A 12,694-nucleotide genomic window follows, 5' to 3' on the forward strand; every position below is an offset into this window, starting at 1 on the left:
GTGCTGCGGATCAGCGCTGGCAGCCTGTGCCACAGGACAGCAGTGGGCCTGTCAGCCGTGGGGGCTCTGTGTGCAGGGGGCATGCGTGTACTGTGTGCACAGACCCCGTGCGCATGGGGAATGTGTGCGCTGTGTGTATGAGGCATGTGGGTGCAAAGCATGTGTGTGCTGTGTGCATGGACCCTGTGTGCATGGGAATGTGAGGGTTGTGTTTGTGAGGCATGTGTGTGCTGTGTGCATGGGGCACATGAGTGCTATGTGTGTAAAGCACGTGTGCATGAGGCATGTGTGTGCTGTGTGTGTGGACCCCGTGTGCACTGGGCATTTGTGTGCTGTGTGAAGCATGTGTGCGCTGTTTGTATGAGGCATGTGTGTACCATGTGCATGGACCTGTGTGCATGGGGCACATGTGTGCTATGTGTGCATGCTCTATGTACATGAAGTCCAAGTCCAAGTGTCTGCTGTATGTGTGGACCATGTGTACATAGACATGTGTGCACTGCATACATGTGCCCTGTGTGTATGGGGTATGCACATGCTCTGTGCATGGCCCCATGTGCACAGAGCTCATGCATGTGCTGCATGGCACAGACCATGCACGAGGGGAGCATAGATGTGCTGCGTGCACAAACCCTGCATACATGGGGCATGTGCAGCTCGTTGCGGGGGAGCAGATGTGTGCTGTGTGCATGGGGAGAACACGCGTGTGCTGCAGGCATGGCCCCTGTGTACCTGGGGCGGTCCTTCCAGGGGGAGCCCTCCCGCTTGCCCGGCCGGGGTCCTGCTCCGAGCCGGGCACAGTCCCACAGGGCAGGAGCTGGGGCCCAGCAGGTCCGTGGGGCTGGGCCTGGGCAGCCGCTGGGACGGGGGGAGCATTGCTGGGCCGCGCGGGGCTCTTGCAGGGGGAGGCCAGGTGCTGGGGGGTCTCCTCCCAGGGCACCGTGGGCCCCATCTGGCTGCAGCCCCGCCGCGGGGGCTGCCCATGCCCCTCACCATGACATCCCGGCTGCTCCTGCCCGAGTCGCCAGTGCCCAGCTCCGGGTCTTGGGCAGACGCAGGCCCTGTCCCCACAGGAAGTGGGGTCTGTCCCCATGTGCCTCTGGGAGGGTGCAAGCCCCCCAGACCTCTTCCTCCCCCAGACTAGCAGCTGTGGTTGGACCGGGGGGCACCGTGCCACTGTCCCAGGCCCAGCCCCAGGGAGCATGAGCACTGCGAAGGCCTTCTCAGGTGTCCCCTTCCCATGGGACAGGGCTGGTTCCTTCCCCTTCAGCATCTGGGCTCCACGGGGCTGGCCTGGCCTCTCCCTTCTCCGTGGGGCGGGAAGGGGCCCCCTGTGCCCTGACCGCCTGCCGGGGTCCTGTTGCAGGTGCAATACCCAGGACTACATCTGGCACAAGGGCATGCGCTGCGAGTCCATCATCACCGACTTCCAGGTGATGTGCGTGGCCGTGGGCTCGGCCGCCCTCGTCGTGCTGCTGCTCTTCATGATGACCGTCTTCTTCGCCAAGAAGCTCTATCTGCTCAAGACCGAGAACAACAAGCTGCGCAAGACCAAGTGAGCCGAGGCCGGCAGGGAGGAAGGGAGGGAAGCCTCCTGCTTGCCCCAAGGAGCAGAAGGGATGGGGTGGCAGTGCCTGTTGGTTTCAGACCCCCTCTGCTCCCAGCCAGGAGGGCGGAGGTGGAGGGGAAACGGGCACTGGCATGACGGAGAGGCTTTTGCCAAACCCTGCTTGTGAAATGCGTCCACCTCTGGGGTGGGCTGCAGCACCTGGACAGCGTGCGGCTTTTGGGACAGGGAGCGAAGAGGGTCTCCAGGCCCTGCTGAGACAGCACAGGGTTGTCCGTGGTCCAGGCAGTGGCGGTGGGTGATTCACAACAGCAGCGGTGGTGCGGAGCAGAGGGCAGCATCACCCGTGAGCCGGAACGGGCTCGTCCCTCCGCTCGGCTTCCAGCAGGCAGTAAATTTCCCTGGGCGGGGGGGGCCTGGCTCTGCCGTCACGGGCAGGAGGAGCTCCCTGAGCGGGGGACACTTCAGGCTGGGCCCTCTGCCATCGTGGCAGCTGCATTCGCAGCCTGACGTCGGCTCGGATCCCCGCAGCTCGGTGCTGTCTGGAGGGGAATCCTCCGCAGCTTGTGAGCCTCGGGGAGACATTGAGAGCGTGGGGGTGTCTGCCCCAGCATCCCTGTCATCCTGGCTTGGGCCCTTAGCCCCCTGTACCTCCCGCAGGTGTCATTGGACAAGGGTTTCTTCCCAGATTGTTGCGGTCTGTTCATCAGCTGCTACGTCCCACCCCAGAGGTGGCTGCATTTCAGTGAGGGGATCTTGAGCCTTTGGATGACCCTGCTTCCTAGAAAGGCAGCCTGCAATTGTTCCCCTGAAGTCCTTTTAGTGATTTAGGCCCCCTCTACATGGGCAGGTCAAGACGCGATGCGATCTAGGGTGTGATCTGCTCTCGCCTGGCTGGAGATGCGATTGTGGGTTCAGGTTGGAGCCCATCACACCCGATCCCACGCACCGGCAAAAAACAAGTTCCCGTGCCTGGGAGATCCCCTTGGTTGAGGGGCTTCCAACCGTGGAGGTGCCCCTGTGCACCCCTAGGGCTGGGGGATCACTGCAGCCGCGATCTCCCAGGCTCGGGGGTGCATGAAACCTCTGGGTCTGGCAGATCGTGCCTGCCGCAGTCTCCCACTTTGAACCTGGGAGATCACGGGAGCTGCGATCCTCTAGGCCTGGGGGTTTCACACACCCTGGAGGCAGCTGCACCCCCCCCCGGCTCCAGGACCCACCTGGGTTTCAACACCCACATGCATGTGCTGCTGGGACCCAGAGGCAGCTGACAGGGCTCCCAGCCACAGGGGAGACCCCGCTACATGTGCAAACTGAAGCGTGATAGCAACCAGCTACAAAGTTAGCACAGATTTTTAAGGTCTAACTTTATAGCTGGTTGGAGCTCCCTGTGGTGGGATAGGTACTTTCTTGGTCTCAAGGTCATTGTACAATTAACCAGTTCATTGCATGATACCTGTAATGTGTAGAGGGGACCTTGAAGAGCTCTGTGCACACAAGCTTGTTCGTCCCCGCGGCTCGCGTGGGGCTGGGAGTTGCCACAAGATGTCTGTGGGTCCCCACCCTGGGTGACGTGAGCCATCACATGCAGGGCTTGCCACGGTCTCTTCTGGCTTCGGAAACCCCTGGGGGGAGGTGGGCGGTGGTGTCATGAGTGGACTCAGACCCTTAGCACACCCCACGTCCGGCAGCAAATGGTCTGGGCAGAGACCCGTGTCTGCCAGGAGCCCCTTGCCATGTCCCCAAGAGGCAAAGGCAGCCTTACAGCCCCAAGGATTGAGGAGCAGAGCAGAGGAGATGGGGCAGCCGGCTGGGGGGCTCCCCCCGCCTGCGGTGCAATGGGGTGCAGCACCCCGGCACTGGAACGGCCTGCACAACTCCATCCCTGCTCCCTGCTGGGCCCGGCTGGCTGGCTGGTTCCCTAACGAGCGTTAATGACTGTTTGAAAAGTGCCAAGAGCAACTATTAGCCAGGAGTGCTGGTGGCCTCCCAAGCTGTGAATGACACCCCACCCCCACCCCTGGCCCCAGGGAGGCACCACCGCCGCCTTCCTGCTCATCTGGCCCCCGCTTCCAGCCTGCCAGCCTGCCTGCCCATGGAGCCCCCCACACCCCAGGGACACCAGGCCCCTGTCCGGGTCCCCCAGAGCCTGGCTCATCTAGCTCTCCCTTCCTGCAGCCCAGCAGATTCTCCCCTACACGTCCCTCACACACCTGCTTCACACACACGTGCCCCATGCACACGGCGCACACACGTCTCATACACACAGTGCACACATGCCCCTTCCGCATACACTTTCCACGGATGGCACACTTGCCTCATGCACATGGGGTGCATGTGCATGGCATACAGATGCCTCATGCACACCCATGCCCCATGCGCACATGCTTCACACACATGCCTCATACACAGCACAGGTATCTCATACACACGGTGCACACACATCCCACACATGCTTCACATGCATGGCACACACATGCCTTATACACCCGGGGTCCACGCACATGGTGTAGACGCAGTGTACACATGCCCCAGATTCTCCCCCATCCTCCAGGGGCTAAGGATCGGCTCAGATTCTCAGATGGGGGAAACTGAGGCACAGGGGAAGTGCCGCGGCCGGAGGCGTGGAAGAGTCGCTTTGGGAGCAGGGTTCAGCCCTCGGTGCCCCCACCACTGAGCCACACGGTTGTGATGGAAGAGGAGGGTTTTGAGGGGGGTGATATCTCAGTCACTAGCAGGACCCCAGGGCTCTTGCCCCCCAGAGGCAGCTGGGACCCCTGCCATGTACCGGCCACATGTCTCGCACACACACACTAGTGCACACATGCTCACGTGGAGCGGCCAACCTGCACCCTATTCTACTCACATTTGTACGTGCTGCCCGGGAGTCTGATGGGAAGATAGCGTGTGTGCAGGCGCTGTCGTGCATGCTGACCTGTGTGCGCCAGAGAGCACAGATGTGTGCAGCATAAAGTGTGTGTTCATGTGTGAGAAGTAAGAGTGAGCACACAGGTGTGCAGGCTGTCAGGGGTGTGTATGCATAATACAGAGCAAGGGGAAGAGCAGGTAGCATTGCTCTGTGTGTGTGTGTGTGTGTGAAAGGTGTGTACATGCACTGTGTTCACATGGCTGGCAGCCACAGCGTGCGGGCAATCCCCCCCTCCCCATGACCTGGGGGCTCCCTGTGAAGACCAGGACCCCCAGCTTGGCTTGTCCTGCGCTGGCCTAGTCCCCAGTTGCTGAGTTGGCATCCCAGTGCAAGGAGCGTGGCACACGGTGGCATCCCACGGCCCTGCAGTGGGCATGGACCAGAGCCCCCTGGGCACGGGCAGGGCAGGAGGGGGCGCAGGGAGGCCACCAGCGGGGACACTGACCCCGCCTTGCTTTGTCTGCCAGGTACCGGACGCCGTCGGAGCTGCACAATGACAACTTCTCGCTGTCCACCATTGCCGAGGGCTCCCACCCAAATGTAAGGAAACTTTACGACACCCCCCGTAACCTCTCCCCTCATGCCCGTGCATTGGCTTACTATGATAACATTATCTGTCAGGTAACTCGTCTTCTTCACGTCTCCCCCTTCTGCCTGCTGCCCCCTTCCTTGCCCCCCACCTGCCCCGAGGGCTGCTTCCGACATCGCCCGGGGTGCTGGGGTGGGGGGCTAGCAGGACCCCTGGCTGCCCTGGGGCTGGGGGGATGAGGCCTCTGATGAACAGCGTGCGTGGCTGTGTCGTCCCGTGCTGTCACGCTGGACGCAATTGCCGTGAGCACGAGCCCCGGGGTGCAGCACCCAGCTCTGGGGCCGGGGGCTCCCAGCAGACCCCGTTGCCCCGAGGGCTGTCGAAAGCCGCCCCCATCCGCGCCACAGCCGCTTGGCGCCCACCTGCTTTGCGCTCATCTCTGCATCGCCCCCTTCCCGCCCTCCCACCGGCCCTGGCGGCCACAGACCCTGTGTGCACGTGTGTCTGTTTGCGTGTGTCTGTGTCTGGCATCAGCTGCTCACCGGGGAGAGGAGCGGGGCACCGGTCTCCCCAGGGCATCAGTCTCCCCCATGCAGCGTGCGGGGGACCAAGGGGCTGGTGCGGTGCAGACCCAGGTCTCTGCTGCTGCCGGCAGGCACTCGAGCAGCAGTTTCCCCAGGCTGGGGACTCGCCCTGTGCTGCAGGAGGGGGTTCGGGTGTAGGGAACGCAGCCATGGGGCTTGGGCTGAGCTGGGGGCTTTAGGTCTCCCCCCTCCAAGCACAGACTCACCCTGATTTAGGAGAACCTGGGCCCAAGCCCTCCCATCTGGGGCAGCCACGTCTCACGTCTGCAAAAACATCCCCACCACCGAGCACAGGACAAGGACAGAGCCACCCCCGTGGCCTCCAGCACGGCCAGCCACAAGCCCTGGTGCCCTTCCCTTGAGCAGCCTCTGTGATTTTGGCTCCACCAGACCAAAGCGTGGAAGAGCCCAGCTCCCAGCCCTCGTTACTTTTGGGGTGATCATTTTGGCCTTGGCTCTGGGACCCCTGTAGCTGCCCGGTTCCCTGACTGGGAAAGAAGTGGTGATGGGGTCTCATTGCAGTGACGGGCTGTAGCCATTGGGTTTCAGAGCCATGTCCTCACTGGGAAGTCTAGGTGCACCCAGCTCCGCACCTGAGCACAGTCCCGGGGTGGGTCTGTGGCGTGGGGCTCTCTCCCTGCCCCCTGGAAGAGGCGGCTAAGGAGAGACAGCCCCGAAGCATGAGGGCTGCTACCATGGTGGGGCTTCGTAGCAAGGCACCTGGAAAGCCTGGTCCGGTGCAAAGAGAGGGAGTCCAGGGTGCTGGGCCGAGCAGGCGGCAATAGGGGAGGCCAGGAGCGAGCTAGGGTGCAAGGGGCCGAGCTCTGATGGATCCAGGGGTTCAGCTAGGGGACAGGGTGACTGTCAGCTCGCGGGCAGCTCTCTGCACTAGGGGCAGCTTGCTGTGCTCGATGCCTGTGTGTGTGTGCATGTGCACGTACACATACACGTGCATGTGCACACACTGTGCCGCAGGAGAAGGGAAGGAGTCTACAGGGAACACTTCACCCGTGACCAGCGCAGTGCAGCTGTGTCTGGAGTCGTGCGGCCGATGCTGGAGGGTGAATTGCTGATTTGGCTTTGCTCTCGGTTGCCTGTCGGAGCAGCGAGGTGGCGGCATGGCCTGCCTGGGGGAGCGGTGGCATCTCCTGCACCGAGTCTCCCTGGAGGAGGCTGGAAAAACCCTGCACAGGGATGAATTGAGGAGCAGGCTCCTGCGCTGGTACAGGCTGGATCGCACGACCGTCAGGGCCCCTTCCGCTGTGGTTCTCTGAGGGAGCAGACAGCACAGCGACAGATAGGGCAGGGAGCAGAAAGCAGAGCAGAAGGTCAGGTAGGGAGCACAGGAGGGAGCAGATCAGGCGGAGGAGGGGGATCGGGGGACTGTGGGGCTGATCTGTGGCACCCTGCCGAAACAGTTGCGATGCCACCCCTCTCAGGGCCTCACAAATGTCTGATATTGGTGCATTTTTCGAGACAGGGAAATGGATTCAGAAATCGGGGGACTTGCCCAAGGCCACTTGGGGGAGCCTGTGTCAGAGCTGAATAGGACCCTAGGTCTCCCGACCCCTGCCTGGCCAGCCCACAGCTGTCACCCCCCTGCCTGAACCCTTCCCTCCCTGCCCCGTCAGTGCAGGGGGTCTCCCTCGAGCTGTGTCCTGGCCTCTGATGCCTCCGGGGCTGAGCTGCATTGCTCCCTGGAGGGGAAGGGCGCAGCGCTGGGCCTGTCCCAGCCTGACTCAGCTGCCGCCTTCGCTTGCTTTCCTCTCTCACCAGTGCTCATTGCTGGGCCAGTGGCAGGGCTGCATGGTACTGGGCAGGGGTACTGCTCACCTGGGGGAAGTTCAATCTGGCCGCCTTGCTGGGGAGCAGCGCAGGGAATATCCATCCCGTGAGCAGGGGCAGGGCACAGAGCACCCCAGCGCAAGGCTGAGCAGCCGCTGGAGACCCCAGACCCCTCCATCCCTGTGGCCATCGGTCCCGGGATGGCCACGCCGGGCAGAGTACGGTGCAAGTCTCCAGCGTGTGTCATGCAGGAGGTCGGACATGATCACGGCAGGCTGTTCTGGCTGTACCATGCGCCGTGCATCCCCAGAACGGCAAAAGCAGCTCTTGTATTTAATGGGGAGGAAAGAAGTCACCCAGGAGCTGATGTGATCAGCAAGGTCCCTGCCAGTCCTAGGCCCTGACTGGAGTTAAGGTGAATCTCCCTCCGCTGCCAGCAGTATAGCTCTGCCGACACACAGTGGAGCAGAGCCGATTCTGTCTGCGAGAGGGTGGCACCGCTTGAGGTTTGCAGCGCCGACTTCCCGGAGCCAAGCTGGTGTCGCTCCCCAGCCGCCAGAGGTCTGAAAGGCAGACACAGGCATTGCTCCTGCAGGCTGCTGAGGGCATCTCCCTTTGGTTTAAGGGAGCGGCCCAGCAGATCCAGGGTGCTCGGTCATGGGCAGAGGCAGAAACGCTCCCCGCTGTCCGGGGTGGCGCAGGGCAACGAGGAGGGTTGTCATCCCTGGGCAGCCAGCGCCCGCGCCAGCTTGCTATCCCGTACCGCCGCTCTCTGCTTTCTCAAGGAGGGGAAGGGCATCTGCAGCACAGCCTCCTCCTGACCTTCCCTCGCCCCTTTTCCCCTCCAGGACGACCCCGCGGCTCCCCACAAGCTGCAGGAGTCGCTGAAACCCTGCACGAAGGAAGAGGAGTCCTTCAACATCCAGAACTCCACGTCGCCCAAGCACGACAGTGGCAAGGGGGAGCCGGACGAGGCCGAGGTGAACTGTCTGCAGAACAACTTGACATGAAGGCAACGGAGAGGGAGGAGAGCTCACACGCATCCCATGTCCTCATGTACCCATCTTGTGTCTCATAACTGCGTCCCATCCCCCCCAGCCCCCCGGGTCCATGGCATGCTTTGGTGTATGTTGTACAGAGGAAACCAACCACGTAACAATGATCGTACGAAAAAGAAGAAGAATCCAGACGCTCTTCCGGCGCATCGTGTCCGTTGGGTCGTTGGGTCTGTGCTCTGTCTGTATCTCGCTCGGGTTAGTTCCACCGCTGTGATTTCTAAATCTTTGCTGTGACGCGACTGACTTTTTTTGTACTTTTACCCGACTTTTTTTGAAATACGATTAAAAACAAAAAAAAGGAAAGAACTTGAAATAAAGTGGGTTTTTGTGTTTTTTTTTCAAACCAAAGAAGTCAAGCAGCCCAGCCGCCTCCCTGCTGCAGCGCGAGGTCGGGCCTTGCAGAAAGGCAGAACGCATGGAAGGGCCCTTCCTCTTTTCAGGCTCAAGAGTTTGGCTAATTGACTGGTGCATTAAATAATTACTCGTCAAATCAGCATCCTTGCCAATTTAGCCTTTCTTCCCATGGGTGCATTGAGCCTATCTACTTATCTATAGGTATCCACAGGCTGGTTCACGGGTGATAAACCGTCCCTGTGTAAAGTCTCTACAGTACCGAAGTCCTCAAAGGAGTCATTTCACCCTGCGTGAAACACTAGGATGTGAGTTATTCACCCACGTGTTATTCACTACTGACTAGCAGGGTGGGTGTGCCATGTCCTCCAAGTCCTACAATACAGTTTTTGCTCCTTATCGGCTCAACAATCCACAGTAAATAGTTTTTATAGCACCCGCAAAGAGTGACCCATGCGCTTTTTAGTGGGGTGGGAGTTTGACGCCTGCCCGGGGGCGCGGTGCTGTCTCACGAGGAACGGTCTCCTGCAGCCCCCTGGGTTCAGGATGGTGATCTCCCATCAGAGCCCACCCCTCCCCCCTGCGGGAGCCAGGCGGATGTGGAAGTGGTTTTGGGATGGGGGCTTGTTCCCTGAGCTCCTCACTTGGGCAGACCTCAGTGGCGTAACAGGATCTGGGAGACACCCGGCTCCATCGCACAGGGAGCAAAATCCTAATGTCCCCCAGCAACTTTATACAGGTCAGCCTCGGCTAGGAGTGAGGGGCTGGCTGTGCCAGCAATGGGGTTCGGCCTGCAGGACGGTGCGTTAGTGGAAGGGCCTGGTGCTCGGGCTGCAGCGTCAAGGGCGATGCGGGACTGCATTCCCATGGGCTCAGCTGCCCGCACGGGGAGGGCGCCAGAAGACAAATGATGAGCCCCGCCACGTGCTTGTGGGACCTTGCAAGGGAAGGAAAGAAATGCTCTGCGTTGCCGCTGTCTGTGGCGTTCAGAGCTCCCGGTGTCCCCGAAGCAGGCGGCGTCAGCAGTGGAAAGGGCAGTCCCCAAGTCGGTGTAGGGAGTCGATTCTCTGGGAAAGCAGTTTTCAACCTTGTTTCATTTGCAGATCCCTAAAAACTCTTGAATGGAGGTTGTACAGGTGGGTATTCGTATACTTTTGATTGATCACAGGCATCTTTCATGGACCCCTTAGACATAATCTGTGGATCCCAGGTTGAAAACCACTGCTCTCAGGGCCACCTTTTTGACCGGCATGCCACAACTTAGCCCGGCTTCCTCCCCGAATGCCGCTCTTTCCTCCACCCGATCTCCTGCTCTGCTTTCTGCTCCCATCCCTGTGTCTAGGGTCACCCCTGCTCTAGGAGTGAACCCCCCGCGCCTCTGGAAACCTGGTCCAAACTTCTCAAATCGGTCGCCTAAAACAGAGGCAGCAGCTGAAAAGCATCATCCCTTCCTCTCCGTGTCTCAGCTGCTCAGTGGAGACAGTGCTCTGCCTGTGGGCATGGCTGGGGGATTCAGGCCCTGTCTGGGACAAACATCCTGCGCCCGCTGGCAGTGCCCTCAAAGTGGCACAGGGTCAGGCTGGTATACACTGGGGGCTTCTGCCTTCTTCTGTGCCAGGGGCACAGCCTCTCCCTGGGATCTCTTGAGTGTATATTAATACCCCTTGCAGCAGCAGGACGTTGGTCCACATGGTTTCCCTGGGACAGGGTCGGGTCCAGTGTCTGGTGTGGTCAGAGCAGGGTTCAGGTCTCACACGTGTACAGCAGCGGGTCAAGCCCAGCTGGACGTGATGACCCGAATGGGCCAGCCTAGCTACGTCCAGCTGGCCTCTGCTACCTGCTTGCCCCTGGCTACCTGCTGCAGCTGCTGAACAGGACATGTGCCCTGCTCGTGCCGTGCTAGCTTGCTGCCTGTGAGGGCTGCCGGGGCCCCAGGCGAGCGCACTCAGGCGCAGCAGCATGTTCTGCTCTATGGGGGGATGTGGGAGGGATGCCCCACTCTCCTCCAGGGGCTGACTGACACACAGCCTTGCTTTTCCCCCTAAACAGATGTTCAGGCCACAGCTGGGGCTGCAGAGACCATGAGATGGTCTACCAGCTGTTGACGAAGCAGGCCACTGACGCAGGCCTCAGCAAACGATTCTCAACCGGGGTGCCGTTTCGCTCCAGGGCTCCGTAAGCTCCTTTGAAGGGTGCCCTGCAATTCTACCGGTGTGTGAGGTGCCAGCACCTACACGTGCTTCACCGGTTGCAGAGCATCACAAGCTTCCTGCCCCACTGGGGGCTCCCTGAGTGCTTTGCAATGGGAGAATTGCTCTAGTACATCTCTGTAGTCAAAAAAAATGAGCACTAGCAGAGCTAGCGTTGTTTAGGAGGGGGAATCTGGTGTCTAAAAAAGTTTGAGAGCCGCTGCTATAAAGTTTGCTTGGCAGCCTTACACCCAAGCATGTGGCCTGGAGAGATTAAAGGACCGTGCTGCAATTCAGGAGTGAAGCCCGGTGTTTGCACTTCATCACCGGGTAGGACAGAGCACACGGGCAATCCAAGATGCATCTGTGTCTGATCCTGCTCCTCACAGGGCAGCGTTGTCCAGGATGCAGTCAGCCTTTACTCTGTCGCACATATGACCAGAGAGCTGTCTCAAGCCCAATGACCCAAGGAGCCTTGCCGTACAGCTCCAAAGCCCGGGTCAGCTCGCCACTTTAGAGGCTGTTGTCCAAGGGATGCGAGCTTTGCAGGGGCTGGCATCTTGTTATCGGGACTTCTGCATTGGTGGTGAAGGGAAAATCCCATCAGCCATTTTGCAGTTTGGCCAGCACACAATGCAGGGACAGCAGCAGTCAAGCAAGCAGCGTTGGAGTGAGGATCTCGTTCTCAGGGGTGCATTTCTCCCCTTTGCCCTTGTATTGCTTGACAGTGACTTTGTATTTTTAAGCCCTAGGTACCAGGCCAGCGGATTAGGCCTCGGGGGTCTCCTGGCTTCCCACCCCCTGCGCTGGGCATGGGGAAGGGCCCTTGCAGAGAGAGGAGCAGCGGGAGGGTTTGGGGGGCAAAACGAAAGCACGATCAAATCCTTCTGCTCTTGCACCCACGGCAGGGTGACCAGTGAACGGTGCTGCGGACCAAGCCGGGCTGCAGAGAGACCTCCTTTTGCAGAAGAAAACCAGTCCATGGAGCGAGCAAGCCCTAAATCGCACAGCTTTGTTTCCCAGCCGGCGGCAGGGAGGTTTCCCGCTCCGACAAAGGAGATGAGCAGCTTTGCCTGGCTTCTGCTTGCTGGTTTACTGGCTCGGCGGCAGGCCAGCCTTCCAGGAACAGCCCGGCAGGGCCCTCGTTCATCACGCGCTGGCCCAGACAGCCCCCGAGCCGGCCGCCAGCCCCTTCGGGAGCTCTGCCCGGCTTCTGGTGGGAAGCGCTTGCAACGGCGATTGACCTTCGCACCACAGCCCGCGTGACCCATTTTCTGTGCCTCTTGGTCTTGCTGCTGGTTTGCTGCCCAGGGAGCAGCTCAGGCCGGAGCTAGCCTAGAAAGCGCAGCAAAATAGCTCCTGCCCACCTGTGTAAGGGCCACGGGGAGCAACCCCATGCCTGGGTACCACCTCTTGTCCCGGTGCATCCTAGAGACAGTCAGACAATATATGCCAGGACTTCCGGTGGCATGGATGGATGGCAGGGTTCAGTCTGGGGCTTTCCTAGAGCCCCTGGCTAAAACAGAGCCATCGTATAGTGGAGGCCTCTGCCATTTCAATGGCATTTTCGATCTGCCCTGAGGTGAGGGCAGAAACCAGCTGCAGGCTACGCTGGCCACATGTCTGGGGAGCGATGTACAAGGAGGTGTGTGGCGCATCCGTGCTGCCTTCCCCGGGATCACTAGTCCTGTCTGGCCAACGG

The 12,694-nt window shown here is 60.4% G+C and overlaps 2 protein-coding genes across 2 annotated transcripts in view; both read left to right on the forward strand.

Annotated features, from left to right (window-relative positions):
- The window catches only part of CSPG5 (chondroitin sulfate proteoglycan 5), a 26,988-nt gene extending 18,426 nt beyond the window's left edge, over nucleotides 1-8,562 (forward strand). The window contains exons 3-5 of the mRNA XM_019537875.1: nucleotides 1,367-1,555; nucleotides 4,964-5,036; nucleotides 8,243-8,562. Coding sequence (XP_019393420.1) covers nucleotides 1,367-1,555; nucleotides 4,964-5,036; nucleotides 8,243-8,404 — 424 coding nt within the window. The 3' untranslated portion in view covers nucleotides 8,405-8,562. The remainder of the gene's footprint in view (nucleotides 1-1,366; nucleotides 1,556-4,963; nucleotides 5,037-8,242) is intronic.
- ELP6 (elongator acetyltransferase complex subunit 6) overlaps nucleotides 8,553-12,694 on the forward strand; it is a 51,424-nt gene continuing 47,282 nt past the window's right edge. Inside the window, exon 1 of the mRNA XM_019538961.1 lies at nucleotides 8,553-8,619. Coding sequence (XP_019394506.1) covers nucleotides 8,553-8,619 — 67 coding nt within the window. The remainder of the gene's footprint in view (nucleotides 8,620-12,694) is intronic.

Source organism: Crocodylus porosus, unplaced genomic scaffold (genome assembly GCF_001723895.1).
Source record: "Crocodylus porosus isolate Cpor-Errol unplaced genomic scaffold, CroPor_comp1, whole genome shotgun sequence".
NCBI classification, from domain to species: Eukaryota; Metazoa; Chordata; order Crocodylia; family Crocodylidae; genus Crocodylus; species Crocodylus porosus.